Source organism: Populus nigra, chromosome 16, assembly GCF_951802175.1.
Source record: "Populus nigra chromosome 16, ddPopNigr1.1, whole genome shotgun sequence".
Classification (NCBI taxonomy): Eukaryota; Viridiplantae; Streptophyta; class Magnoliopsida; order Malpighiales; family Salicaceae; genus Populus; species Populus nigra.
This window is the reverse complement of record NC_084867.1, coordinates 11744482-11760484: the sequence shown is the minus strand read 5'-3', so window position 1 is coordinate 11760484 and position 16003 is coordinate 11744482. Positions and strand designations below refer to the sequence as shown.

At 32.3% G+C, this 16003-nt stretch overlaps 1 protein-coding gene across 1 annotated transcript; it reads left to right on the top strand.

The window, feature by feature from the left end:
* Positions 1-13773: 13773 nt before the first annotated feature.
* On the top strand, positions 13774-16003 carry LOC133676194 (uncharacterized). Its single transcript, XM_062097803.1, has one exon. It carries the CDS (start codon positions 14035-14037, stop codon positions 15691-15693), a length of 1659 nt encoding a protein of 552 aa, XP_061953787.1. The 5' UTR covers positions 13774-14034; the 3' UTR covers positions 15694-16003.

The following is a 16003-nucleotide window of genomic DNA, read 5'->3' as shown; positions in this document are numbered from 1 at the left end:
AAAAATAAGAGCCAGTTAGGATAACCAAAGTAGACTGCCTATGAACCCTTCAATTGAGCTCTAAACCACATTTCATGCTTTTTAAAGCCTTATGGAGGAAATAGGCAAGTCATCCTTGGCTACCAAACCCTCTAACTCTTCATCTTCATACAAGAACTCTCTTCCTCTTATAGATACTAGTAATCAAGAAGATGGGGTGATATAATGCTCCACCAGAGAGTCTTTATTTATATAGCTAATTATGAGGAGTGAGATAACCATACTTGAATTTCCAAGCAAAAAGTTTAGCTTCATTTCCCACCATGGGCACTACTTTTCCCCCGATATATAAAGCCTTTTTACTATTTTGTTGTCTCATTGAACATAACATTAATTTCAAATGTTACCAAAGAAGGGAGATAGAATATATTCTAGCTGTGACAAGGAACCAAACAATTATCCATTAATGTTCATTATGCTACCTGGGTGTTGCTTTCATAGCTCTCTGCATATGGGAAGAAAATTGACTTCCAAGCTGCAAAAGTGGCTCTGCCTTGTTGTAGCATGTTGATCAATCAATGCAATTTCTTTCTCCAAGAATAAATGCCAAAAACAAGTCTTTGGGCATTGAAAGTCGGCAAGCTAAGGAGAAATCTAGTATGATCCATGCAATGAAGGCTTGAGAGAGCAAAACAAGAAACTTCAGACGAAGAATGAAGAAGATGAGATGAGGTACCCTGATGTTAGAAAGATTTGTGCAAAGAGAGAAGTTGAGAAAGAGGAAACAGAGAAGGCTAACCATAAGCTCAAAGGCATGGTCCAGGCGAGGTTTAATGGTAAGTTGATCCAAGAAACTTAAAGTCTAGAAATAGCAAATGAAGAACTGCAGAACTGCAATGAAGAAATAATGGAAGGGTATAATAGCAAGCTCTGAAACCGTAGGGAGGCTCTCGATCAATCAGAGTAGGAAAAGAGGAATATGTCATAAGCCTATGGGGATTTAAGAGCAGCAGCATCTTTATCGAACGCAGCATGGATAAGAAAATTCATGTATACTGCACAAAGATGGTACATTCAGAAATTCTAAGGGCAGCTTGAATACTGAATGCATTTTCTTCTTCTAGCTATGTTTCTCTTACATAAAAATACCCCAAGCCTTGCTCAGTAACAAGGGGAAAATAAAAAAGAAGATGGTGCTAAAATTTACCTTCAAGAACTTGTATCAACCACACCGCTGCAGCTCCCTGGGATGACTTATTTTCTTACAACTCAATCTAATAAACCTCTAGCGATTCATGCTTCAAAAGAATTTATATGCAGGAACACCACAATGACCTGGAATGGCCAGGTCCCAAGCAGTGAAGATTTCTCTGCTGGTAAATATCAAATTAGCAGTGAAGAATTTTTTTTTCCATTAACATGGGTATTAATATGGGTATTCGGGTTAGTTTGCACGTGTTTCAATTAATTTATGAATTTTAAAATTAACGACTATGTAAATCTAGATTTTTTAACACCCCAAACAGTGCAGGGATGCAAAACTTTCCATTTCCAATTAGCATAAAATTATTTTGGTCGCTAGCTAGATGTTTGTTCATTCACCATATAGCTTAATTAGGACAAGAAACATATGCATTCATTTAAGGTAAAGATGGTTGTGCTTACCAAATTATCGGCCTGGCATCTCTAATTATTTATGATGGCTGATTTTATTCTGGAAGTAGAAATTGGGATGGTTATGTTACACTGAAAACGTAAGTTCCCCGAATTTTGGTAAAGAAAATTCTTATTCCTCTTTAAGCAAAGTTATGTTTTAAATTATCAAACAAGCTCGAAGTCGTCACGCAAAAGACGATTAAGGTAAGATGGGTTTTAGTCATGTGAATGATCTACCGTAAACCAGGTCGTCTATAGTGCTACTGTCCCTTCTTTGTTCATCTGTGACAACACGCTCGAAATAACAATACCATGAGAGGATAGCCTCTCCCCTCTCGCCTTTTTCCCCCCTGTTAATGCTTGACGAGGCTTCTTTTTCAGGCCTTAATGAGATTGATGGGCTCCTGTTGGGCTTTGGTCCAAAAAAGTGAGATCCTTGAAGAGATATGTAACAATCTTTTAGGAACATGTGCCCTTTGCTGAGTAAAAGCAAGAAAGCTGGACGAGTTGGTGATGATTGTTGGCGAGGTTGACTTTCCAAGGGTACCTGCAAACAAGTCTCCCTGTTCGATGCTTAAATCAACAATTGTTGATGAGGGAAAAATGTTTATACTGACACGGATCTTCCTTCTCCATTGTGATGATGGCGATCATGTTATATTTTCTTTTATTTCTATTGTTATATGGTTATACGATGTTATTAATGTTCCATTGCTATCTCCCTTTTCTAATGATTGTTGCAGGGTTTATATACTAGTTTCTCTTCCTCTTCCTCTTCCTTCATGGAAATGAGGTAAGAGGATCCCTGATCTACTTTAGGGCTAATAATGCAAGATAATTACCCTAATCTCAATAGATTACTCTATAATGTATGAAAAAGGTGTGACTGGGACGAGGTCTAGGCAAAGTGTGCCTTGACCGAGGACAAAAAGTTTTTCCTTGAAGAGATTCTCAGGTATCTAATGCCAAGTGGTAGCCATGCACCAAGTTGAGATTTTCAGGCAAGATGATTAATTTACAAAGCATAGGCGTGAAAGTCCAGAGCCTAACTCCTGGAGAGTTGGGTTGAAAGGATCGCAAGGATGGTGCTAGCGAGCTAGATGAATTCCTTAGAAGATGGCTTCGAGTATCGTTTTTTATATACATGGTCAGGCAAGGAGTGCTCCGTGGATCCATTGAGTGCAAAACCTTGACCTGAATTTAATTTATATACAAGATTGAATACTAGTAGTTAAATGATGTTTATAGTGTTGTTGAAATGATTCTTGATAATGAGAGAAAAGTTTCCTGAAATCCAGTATAAATTAAGTTGTTGGTGCTTTAACTTGGTTAGCATGGCTTTCAATGTATGCAATGGCAACCTTGACTGGAATTGTACCTTAATAATTGAGTTTAAATCAAATTGCACATATTTAGAATCATCCCCAAGGCATTGATTTGCTTACCTTCTCTTTTCCAACAATGGCAATCTCATGTCATCCTTCCCATTCCAGACAAGATGAAAGTGAGCTAGCTTTCAAACACGTATGTAGAAGAGATGTAGGTCTAGCATGAAAAATGAGAGCCAGTTAGGATAGCCAAAGGAGACTGCCTATGAACCCTACCAATGAGCTCTGAACGACAGTATTTCATTCTTTTCAGAACCCCATGGAGGAAATAGGCTAGTCGTCCTTGGCTACCAAACCCTCTAGCTCTTCATCTTCATACAAGACCTCTCTTCCTCTCATGGATAGTAGTAATCAAGAAGATGGGATGATAGAAAACTCCACGAGAAAGTCTTTATTTATATAGCTGATGAGTAGTGAGATGGCCATATTCGAATTGCCAAGCAAACAGTTGAGCTTCATTCCCCACCATGGGCACTGCTTTTCCCTCAATATATAAACCCTTTTTTACTATTTTGTTGTCTCGTTGAGCATTGATATCAAATGTTACTAAAGAAAGGAGATGGAATATATTCTAGCTATCTTCATATGGGAAACAAATTGACTTCCAAGTTGCAAAAGTACAAAGGTTGGCTTTGCCTTGTTGTGTCCACATAGCATGTCGATCAGTCAACTTGCATTGAATCAGTTCATTGACCCTTGATTATTTCCAAATGGTGAAAAACTATGATTCTCATTCTGAACCTTCTTTCTCCGAGAATCATATATAGGACAAACATATATAAAAGTTCAAATTGCAGCTAGATATCCTATGCAATTAGAAACAATTTAAGCATTGGTGAAGGAAGATTAATCTAGACAACCCCGAACCATTTTCCAATTGCTAGTATTAATCCTCACAGGGTAGTACGTAGAAAAGGAGGATAAAACTTTGACCTCATGAATCAATTTATCAGAAGAAACAATTGAAAAAAAAAATCTGGTATTGGATTCTTTCAACAAGTGAATTGTATCGAGATTTTGACGTCCATTAAGGTCTGTCTGTGATTTTTTTTATGAGATGGATTAAGGCACGAGTTGTTGTTCTTGACTTCTTTTCTAATCACCTTGAGTTCATTATTCCCTGAGTTGAACATCAACCGATGTTCTAAGCCCACCAAAAAAAATGTCAACGCTTTCTATTACCAATCATTTTTTTTTAATCTTTTCCTATATTCGACTTGGGTGGAGGGAGGGTTTTCAAACGCTTTGGAATAGCAAATTTATGTATTATAATCTCGAGCTTCTTCATTCATCACTATAAAGTTGAAAAAAGCTGAAATAATATTTTGTTAGTGTGTAGGGAGACGGTAATTGAAAATTTTGTAAGTTTTATTGAAAAATCTAAAATGAATTGGAACATTCTGATAGAATTTACAATAGAATTGCTGATAAAATACTGATTTTGTAAGCAATTTCACTGAATAATTCAATTTTTTATTATTATCATGATTTACAAACCAACAATTATTTGCTAATAATAAACCCATAAAAAAGGTATAAATTCATATACAATAAATCCATAACAATCCTGGAGACCTAGGTTGGAAGGACCGCAAGGATGGTGCTGGCGAGCTAGATAAATTTCTTAGAAGATGGCTTCATGTGCTTTTTTTTTTTACAGGGTCGGGCATGGAGTGCTGCGATGAACCGATTGAGTGGAAAACCTCAACTCGAAATTTATGTATAAGAAAAAGGGTCCTCTTTGAGCCTAAATTAGGTCAGCAAACCCAGGGCTGTTAAGTTCAGGCCCATCAATACTTAAAAGCAAAGCTCATAAACTACTAAATTGAGGTATTTATAATTATTTATGATATTGTAGGGGGTGATTATTTAATTTTAATACAATATATGGACTAAATTCTAAAAAACTCAATCACCATGCCCTACATGTACTAATGAAAATATTTTAATCATAAAAAAATTATTAATGCTAATTAAAAATAAAAATAAAAATTTAATTTTTATTATAAAAAACAAAAAATAGATGTATATGCAAATATTTTGCATAAGCTATTCTTTTTATTTTATACAGTACTTTCTCTTATTTATCTTGGAGGCTAATTCTAGTTGCTAAGCACTTATGATTATTCTTCTTATAAATATATCATGTAAATATAACTTATCTATTTAAAATTATAGAGGAATATATATTTTAAAAACTTTTCATGGTGATTAAAATAAATATTTATAAAAATTCTAATCATTTAAATTCTAAGACAAAAATACATTTCTCTTGTAAAAAATCCTCTTCGACATCCATTTTTTTTTAATGGAACAATAATCTTTTTATTAATAGCATAGTTATTGGAACAAAAACTTCAAGCAATCAAAATAAGTATCTATAAAAAAATCAAATGATTTAAATTCCTCAAAATAATCTTTTCTCCTGTAAAAATGTATTTTTTAACAAAAACTTTAATTTTGTTATTCATCAATTCCTCTTTGATTTTGGAGGGAACATGTTTTGTTTTATATTAGAAGCATGATTATTCAAATAAAAACTTATTATGATATGTAAACCAATTATAAATCAAGAAATAAAAAAATAATTTTTTCAATTTTTTTTTGTGATTGTATAAAAATTAAAAGAATTATTAATTAATGAAAATAATGTGTGTGTGTGTGTGTTCTTAAATGCTTATTAGTTTCAAATAATAATAATAATAAATGAAGTTAATATTATGTTACAATAAAGAGCTCAAATATTATTTAAAAACCATAGAATGATTGAATGATTTTTTTATATTTAATTGTAATTAATTATCAAACTAGGATTTTATTTCAAGAAATTAAAAAAAAAATTGACTAGAGCATAAGCCTAGGCATGCCTGACTTGAGTGTGTTTGGTATTATGATAACTGTTGTGGTTATGGTTTAAAAAAAATTATTTTATAAAAAGTACTTTTAGTTGAGATTAGTATGGAAAAATATATGTTTGGTTAAAACTGTGATTGAAATTGAGGTTGATTAAAAAGTAGTTTAATGTGTTTGGTTAAAATACTGCTTTTCAAATGAAGGTTATAAAATAATTAATATATATATTGATGGTTTTTAATTTAAATATTATAGATTTAACTACTGCTATTATATCATGAAATAAATAATATTGATATCAAATATTTTTTAATATTCCATTAAACGATCTACAATTTCATCACATACACAATCCATCAGACAAGGACTACAGTTTCCTTGATTTCTTAAGCGCGCAACAACATCAGGTAAAATATCGTCAGGAACAAAATTAGAATTGTGATCAAATTCTGTAAATGCCACGTCATTAAGCGATCTCCTTCTAATTTTTTTGAATAAAACACAATTAAAAATAAAAATAAAAATTGAATTTTTTTAACTGGATCGAACCCGACAAGAACAAAATTGGAATTGTAATCAAATTCTGCAAATGCTACTTCATCAAGCGATCTCTTTCTAATTTTTTGAATAAAATAAAATTACAAATAAAAATTAAATTTTTTTAACTGGATCAGACCTGATTCAATGCATTTAACTTTGGAAAAGACCCGGTCTGGCCAGAACAGTGGAGAGTGACTCCACTGTTCACGTGAACAGTGAAGTCACACCCTACTGTTAACGTAAACAGTGGAGTTGAACTCCACTATGGACGTTCAGTGGAGAGTGAATTATAATTTACTCTCCACTTAATGTATCCGCAGGTTTGTGAAAAGCAGCTGAAAGATATTTTCTGCGAACCTATATTTTTTTAAAAAATTACGTGAATCCTTTATATATAATAAATTATATTTTAAAATTATTAAACGAGTAGCGCCCGTGTGTTACTTTAAACACAGACGCAACCAGAGTCTGAACTGACACCGATAATGCACCATTAATCTGTAATTTTTTTTTGTCACTAGAAACGATTCTAGTGCTCGGAGAATTAGGATATATATTTTTTTTACCCTAAAAACACAAACACAGATTTCAACACTTTGTTTTTCCCAAAACATGAAAAAACATCTTATGAACATTCGAAACCCTATTTTCGATCGCAAAACACATGTTAGTTGAACTAAAAACTTATATTCAAATCAAATTTAAATTATGGAAGAATTCACAATTTTTTTGCGAGACATAAAAATACTCAAAATAACAGAGAGCACAATGCAACAAGTACTGTCAAATAAACAAATGAATGTGTGGGTTTTCAATAGGTCCATGTGTCGACTTTGACACACATTTATGGTGTATTGTTAAGATTGAATACTTGTAGTTAAATGATGTTTATAGTGTTATTGAATTATTCTTGATATTGAGAGATAAGTTTCCTGAAATCAGTCAAGTTGTACATGCTTCTACTTGATTAACATGGCTGGCAATGCATGGCAACCTTGACTAAAATTAAACCTTAATTTTTTAGTTTGAATCAAATTGGCTACAACTAGAATCATCCCCGAGGCATTGATTTGCTTACCTTCTTGATTCCAACAATGGCAAATATCATGTCATCCTTCCCAATCTAGAAAAAATGAAAGTGAGCTAGCTTTCGAACATGTATGTAGAAGAGATGTAGGTCTAGCATGAAAAATGAGAGCCAGTTAGGATAGCCAAAGGAGACTGCCTATGAACCCTACCAATGAGCTCTGAACGACAGTATTTCATTCTTTTCAGAACCCCATGGAGGAAATAGGCAAGTCGTCCTTGGCTACCAAACCCTCTAGCTCTTCATCTCCATACAAGGCCTCTCTTCCTCTCATGGATACTAGTAATCAAGAAGATGGGATGATACAATAATCCACGAGAAAGTCTGTATTTATATAGCCAATGAGGAGTGAGATGGCCATATTCGAATTGCCAAGCAAACAGCTGAGCTTCATTCCCCACCACTTTTTCCCTCAATATACAAAGCCTTTTTACTATTTTGTTGTCTCGTTGAGCATAACATTGATATCAAATGTTACTAAAGGAGATGGATTCGAATATATTCTAGCTATGAAAAGGACCAAACAATTATCCATTAACGTTCATTATGCTACCTAGGTGTTGCTTTCGTAGCTATCTTCATAAGGGAAGAAAATTGACTTCCGAGGAGCAAAAGTACGAAGGTTGGCTTTGCCTTGTTGTGTCCACGTACATAGCATGTTGATCGATCAACTTCATTGCATTGAATCAGTTCATTGACCCTTGGTTATTTCCAAATGGTGAAACAATTTGATTCTCATTCCGAACCTTATTTCTCCGAGAATCATATATATATAGGACACACACATGTATAAATGTTCAAATTGCTTGTACAAATTGCTGGTAGTTTTCGAAGTCAATTAATCTTTATTCCCTGAATTAAACATCTCTAAGCTCGCCCAAGAAAAATGTCAACGCTTTCTATTACCAATCGTTTTTTATATATCTTTTTTCTATATTCGACTTGGGTGGAAGGATTTTCAAACACTTTGGAATTGCAAATTTATGCATTATTCCATCTTCTTCGGTTCGAAAGCAATATCCTCAGGATACTTATTGATGGTGTGGTTGAACTCGCTGAAAATCACAGCACAACGATATTTATTTATTTATTTTTGTTAGTTGGGATGTTTTGATTAAATGACTAACAAAATTATTGTAATAAAAAAAAATTGCTCTTATTAATTTGTCATTGTAACTTTCAACAATAATCTTGATATAAAAAAAAATATTGCACTTGTGCTTCTATAATTTAGAATTTCTGAATACAATCAAAGAGTGTCCAAAAAGTTCTAAGGTAATTTACCCGTTTTAGGGAACCTTTTGTTTTGTGTTTTTTTCCTTGTGGCCTTTTGTGTTCTGTTCTGTAATGCCAAAACATATCTGTAAAAATGTGCTCTTCCAAGTGAAATCGATTCATCTCCTGCAATTGGTGGTTCGAACAGCGATTGTGGAAAGCACCTGTCATTGCTATAAAGCCAAGAATACCAGCACAAAACTAGCAATTTTGAGCTGGCATGGAATCTAGGGCAGTGGGGGATCTGCCTGAGGTTCGAGTTGTACAGCCGGACCAGAAAGTGCTTCTCTGAATAATTTAAAATAGAAGCCTTCGTACGGGGATGGCAAACCCAATCAGGAAGAAGGGGCACTTCACATGCCATGAAACCTTGTAAAAGCCCACCCCACACCTTCCTGTGGTTCAGCCGAGGCTTAGCCCACGATGTTTTTTTTTTCAAAGCAGCACAGTAAAATAAATAAATAAAATAACCTAGTTCAAAATTTCAAAATTTATTTTAAAAAATATTTTAAACTCATCTCTTCAATTTTAATTTAAAATTTATAAAATAGAATTTAATTTATTTTTAAAAACCAGAATTTAAAGTTCCTTCTAAAATTGACTGACATTTTTTTTAAAATAGTCCCTTCGAGTTTTTTTTATTATACTTGCTGCTTTGAAAAAGAAAAACAAAATCTCAATTGGTAGACCTGCTGCCATTAGTAAGAAAGGGTGCGACAACATTTAATAGCAGGAACAAGTTTCTATGATAGAGATGAAAAAAATTAGAATTAGAAAGGTATCCAATTGGATAATCACACATTAAATGCCTACAGAATGACATAATTTCTCGAGAAAATACTGTTGAATTCAATTCGTAGGTCTGTAGAATTCAATACTCTAATACTATCATTTAATGATATATTTTGTTCAGATATTACTGCCTAATTAAAAACTCACAATCAAGATAGGTAAAAAACTATGATAAAATTCATTAGTATAAGTATTCAGTAAATAAAATTATTTTTTTGAAGAAATAAAAAAACAGAGAGAGAATTCCACATCTAGCAAGATACTTTTCTCCCTTCATTTTTTTTTCCTTTATGTGAATCATTTAACATGTTACAAGTTTATATAATCATTTAGCATGTGTTTAGTATTATAGTGCATAATATTTATAAAAATATTTTTTACTTAAAATATATTAAAATAATTTCTTAAATTATTTTTATTTTTTATATCAAACCATCAAAATTATCATAAAATATTAAAATAAATATTAATTTAATATATTTTTAAATTAAAATATACCGAACAGAATTTTAAACACAAAAATAACACATACACCGTGTTAGATAAATGCACAAGATCAGCGGGTTTGATATGATAATGATATCGAACCACTCCCGAGCCGAATATCGTGAATTCTAGATGGGAAGACAAATCATCCCAAATGACGGGCATAATTTATCGATGAAAACTACCACCGAACAATAAAGTCAACCTCTTGAAACAGGCTAAACAATTATTTCCATGAAGTAGGTTTCACTTAATAACATTAGACCGGAGTTTATTTACCATTTTAATACATAATAATTAATAGACTGAATTAATTAAATAGCTTTCCACCCACCATTTCACTTAAATACATTAGAGTATTAGACCCAAGTACGTTGCATGCTGATGAATTAGCTTTTGCGTTATTATTTTACCTTTACTTGCGCAACACCTATGCCCGTTAAGCATCACATGATGATGATGATGATGATGATATATATATATATATATATATATATATATATATATATATATATGTTCTTTACCATGCAAAATTTCCAGAAACAAAGTTATACGATGTGTCTAGCCTGAGCTGAATTAAAATAGAAAACTAATATAAATTAGCTTGGTTTATTCAATGAAAACAATAAAAATAAAATGGACTGAATTACATGATTAATTTGCTCAAATTATTAGATCTTGTTGAATATTGCCGTACAACCATGCTTTTGAGATTTTTTTAAAATAATTTAACTTTAAATTAGTTTTTTTAATGTTTCTTAATTATTTTGATATGTTATTGTAAAAAATAAATATTAAAAAATATTATATTAATATAATTCGAAATAAAAACTAACTTTTGCTTCACCGAAACCACTGTTTGTGAATGTGATTGACTGTATTTTTCTCGCTATAAAGATGGTCACGGTCGGCGTAGAATAAATAAAGGTGAAAGGAAAAGTCAAATTCATGCACTTGGAAACTCGAACTTTCGGAGAGATTATCCTCGACTTCCATTGTATATCCACTCTGTCATGACCAACTTTTATTTCTTTGTCGCTGGTGAGAGGTACCTTTTGGCCAGTGCTTCAATATCCTCTCTTTTTTCTTCTTCTATTTTTTTTATACATGATTGGTAAACCAAGCCCGAGATCTAGCCTGGTAAAGGGGTTTGGATTACTTGTTTGTTGATCAACGAATGAGACATTAGATATTTGTTTTTCTCAATAAGATATGTTTTTTTAAATTAAATCAACTTGATAAATCTTTTTACATTTTCTCTTGTATAAAAATAATTGTATTAAAAATAAAAAATAAAAAACTATACAAAAATACCATAAACAAGCCCTTATAAATACAATAGCGTGTTACCTAAAATACTTGAAAGAGCTAAAGCGGAGTGCCTGGATAAACAGCAAATTAACCAATTGACTGGTTTTTAGAAAACTCACAACCGATTTGCTCGTGGTTAGAATTCAAACCTGAAAAATCAAAATCCAGAAACTACATGATTCCGTTAACTCATACAATATTTAATAACCATAATTTAATACCTATTCGTGTTAAGTTTATGATTAAAAATATGATGTAAATCGTGTTTTTTAAAAATTTAATTTTTATTTATTTAAAATTAATTTTTTTATATTTTTATATTATTTTAATATGTTGATATTAAAAATTATTTTAAAAAAATAAAAAAATTTATTTTAAAATAAAACATTATTTAAACTATAACCACAGCTACCATCCAAGCTGTCCCTAATTTCATGATTAACAGTTCGCATATTTTATTTATTTCCCGCTAAAAAATCAACAGTAAATTCTCAACCATTGAAGGGCATTCACGTCCTATTAAAAAAATGACCTGACCATGCAAATTTAGTATCACCTGACACATGACCTGTTAGGTCAAGGTCTGGGAAATCTAAACTAAACTCACAACAATTTACTTCCTCACAGACCAATAAGATTTCAAGGTTCAGTCACGTAGTTCGCAATGTCCAGTAAACTAAGTAATAGAGAAGAGCTGTGAGTTTAAGGAAAGGGAAGGAGCAGACATGGAACTTTCGTTGTTAAAGCTGTCACTCCAAAAATGATGTTGCGAAAGGGACATTGAAAAGAAAGTGGGACCCGATAGTAATGCCTACGTCTGCTGATTATTAAATCTCAGCCATTGATTCTGATTATCTGAAAACACTTGACTTCCGGCTCAATTCCCAACTCTTTTAACTACTCTCTCTCTCTCTCTGCTCTCGTTCGTCGGTTGTGCGTGTTTAATACGCTCCCGTTTAACGCGCCCTTTTCACTTTCGTTGACCCCGCCGTTTTCGTTTAGCTTTTTTTTAAAAAAAAAAAACCAAAATCTATTTTCGAATTAATAAATTTCATTTGAACATTTAAATTTTTTTGGTAAAACATTTGTTTGGCGGATAGATTTATTAAGAAACATTGAGCCCTCAATTTACATAAATTTTGAGATCTTATGATGACATTAAAATTGTTCTAAAACATGCAATATATTTGTTAATGAATTGTAACTCGATTAATATCAATTTTTTTTATCAAACACAGAAAGAATTCTTGAATTCAAAATTTTTTTATATAGAAAACAATAATAATAATGATAATTTTCTATTTATTTTGAAAGATATGATTTATTTATTCAAGGTAAAATTAATATTAGGTAATTATTTACTTTATAATGGGTTATGATATTTTAGCTTGTTTTTTTTTTGTTTTTGTGTTAAATTCTAGGATGTGTTTCGATTTTATTCTAAAGGGGTGTTTGCGATGGTAATAAATGTTATTTTTAAGTGTTTTTTTATTTAAAAATACATTAGAATAATATTTTTTATTTATAAAAATTTATTTTTGATATTAGTACACCAAAATAATATAAAAATACAAAATATTAATTTAAAACAAAATTTTCTAACAAAAATTTGGTGAAATACCCAGCCAAACACCCCTTAACTTCTGCTCTATGATTATTTTGTGTCACCAAATAAAATAAAATCTAAAAACTACTCTCTATTTTTTCACTTTAAAGGATAATAGCCATATTTAGTCCATATTTTATTATTAAATATCTTTTGAATTTATCATTTTAAATTAAAACAAGCCTAATTAGCCTCTCTTTTTTTCATTGATGATGTGTAATTATAAAGTTAGAAACTTCATTTTTTATTTGTATAAAAGAAATGTGTTTAAACCACAAATAAAAATTGAAGATATAACTACAAAATAAACTTATATTAAAAAAACCCCTCCTTTATGAGTTTTTTATTCTTATTTTCTAATGATTCTACTATGCACAATCTTTGGTTACATATGATGTAATTTTATCATATATTTAGAATAATATAATTTCTTTATTTGTGACTAAAAATTTCATTTCTATATTGTATATCACTACCAAACTATTCATTCTTTATTTTATTGCTAAAATAATGTTACTTTGACTTAAATATTTTTCTGAAATTAAAAAAAAACTTTATCTTTTTATCAAATCAATAGAAAAAAACTGTTTTAAAAAGATTTTTCCATAAATATCTATATCACAATCATATTTATTTGGAATTGACTTTCGATGGAATCATATATCTTAAAAATAATCCAACTATAATTAAAATACAAATATAAAAAATAGTACAATATCCCAACTAAATTTTAAACTGCTAAATTCTAAATTAATTAAATTTTAAAACCTTCCTAAAAAGTAAAATAAAATAAAATTCTAACTAGCTGATAGCCCTGGAGAAGCCTGCATCTAAAATATCCAGACTCACCATTCCCAACACCAATTGCTAGTATTTCTTCTCACTCTCTCTTTGCTCCGTCGTTACACAACACTGCCTCCTAGCCGCCGCCGCCGCCACCACCAGCACGACCACCAGCCAGCAGCCCCTCTTCTTTCTCTCTGTAGCCTCTAGAAAGCAGCAAAAAAGAAACCTTAAAAACCCCATTATCCTATCTTTTCTTTCATTTCTTTCAACTCAACATGAAAATACCAGAAAATGACCCAATAACTCTGTCAAACAACCTCTTACACTCCCTTTTAGACCAACAAATCCCATTAATACAATCTTTCAAAGGGAAATGGAGTTTTATAAAATCCAAACTTGCTGATCTCCAAGCCCAACTCACTGATTTTTCCGAGTTCCAAACTTCAATCACTAACCCACTCTCTCTTGATCTCCTTCACTCTGTTTCGCAAACTCTAAATGATGCTCACCTTTTAGCTGAAAAATGTCTAGATACAAACTTGACGGAAGGGAAGCTTAAGACTCAAAGTGATATTGATTCAATTTTAGCTAAATTGAATCAAAATGTGAGAGATTGTGAGATTTTGATCAAAAGTGGGGTTCTTCAAGATGGAATTTTATCTGGGTCTGGCCCAAAAAGAGAGCTTGTTAGAGCTGAGTTTAGGAATTTAATAACTCGGTTGCAAATAGGGAGTACTGAGTCGAAGAACGCGGCTATGGACACGGTTTTGAGTTTGATTCAGGGGGATGATAAAAATGTAATGATTGCTGTTGCACAAGGTATTGTGCCTGTTCTTGCTAGATTACTTGATTGTAATAGTTGTTTTGATATTAAAGAGAAGAGTGTAGCTGCAATTTCAAGAATTTCAATGGTGGATAGTAGTAAACATGTTTTGATAGCAGAAGGGTTGTTGCTTTTGAATCAATTGATTAGGATTCTTGAATCAGGAAGTTGGTTTGCGAAAGAAAAAGCTTGTATTGCACTTCAAGCTTTAAGCTTCTCGAGAGATAATGCAAGGGCGATTGGGTCTAGAGGCGGGATTTGTTCATTGTTAGAGATTTGTCAAGCTGGAACACCTAGTTCACAGGGTCTTGCAAGTGGGGTTTTGAGGAATTTGGCCGTGTTTGAGGAGATTAGAGAGAATTTTATAGAAGAGAATGCTGTTTTTGTTCTTATTGGGCTTGCAGCTTCTGGAACTGCATTAGCTCAAGAAAATGCATTCGGTTGTTTGTGTAATTTGGTTAAGGATGATGAAAATTTGAAGCTTTTGATTGTTAAGGAAGGGGTTGTTGAGTGTTTGAGGAATTTTTGGGATTCATGTCCTCCGGCAAGGAGTCTTGAAGTTGCTGTTGAGTTGTTAAGGGAGTTGGCTTCCAACCAAGCTATTGCTGAAGGGCTTGTTTCTGATGGGTTTGTTGTTAGGCTTGTGGCCGTGTTGAATTGTGGGGTTCTGGGTGTGAGAGTTGCAGCTGCCAGAGCTGTTTTTGAGCTTGGTTTTATTATGAAAACTAGGAAACTAATTGGTGAATTGGGGTGCATTAGTCCATTGATTAAAATGTTGGATGGTAAGGCTGTTGAAGAAAAGGAGGCAGCAGCAAAAGCATTGTCATTGCTTGTGTTGCATGCTGGTAATAGGAGGATTTTCAGAAAGACTGAGGGAGGAATAGTGAGTACAGTTCAGCTATTGGATCCGTTGATACAGAATTTGGATAAGAAATACCCTGTTTCTATATTGGCCTCTCTTTCAAATTCTAAGAATTGTAGGAAACAAATGATTGCTGCTGGTGCTAGTGTGCACTTGAAGAAACTTATGGAGATGGATGTTGAAGGATCTAAGAAGCTCTTGGATGGTCTGGGGCGGGGTAAGATTTGGGGTGTTTTTGCCAGGCCCTAGCATGGACTTAATTCTTCCATGTGCTTGGAACTTGAATCTGAGGATGGCATGTTAATCTGTATGTACATTGTTTGTGTTTGCTACTCTTGTTTTGTGTTTGCTTTTTTTTTTACCATATGTTTGTTAAGTTGCTTTAGGACTGAACAGTTTTAGCTTAGTTTCCGCTGGAAAACCTCTTCTTTTTAGAGATGAGATCATGGTTTGTTGACCTAAATACACTGGATTTCATGTTCTTTATGCGAAACTGAATAATAGGAGTGTTTGTAATGTGTTTGAGATCACACTTATAATATACAGTACTTATTGAAAA

What these genes read in the sequence shown, in the direction of transcription:
- LOC133676194 (XM_062097803.1), top strand. Translation starts at nt 14,035, where the DNA reads ATGAAAATACCAGAAAATGACCCAATAACTCTGTCAAACAACCTCTTA.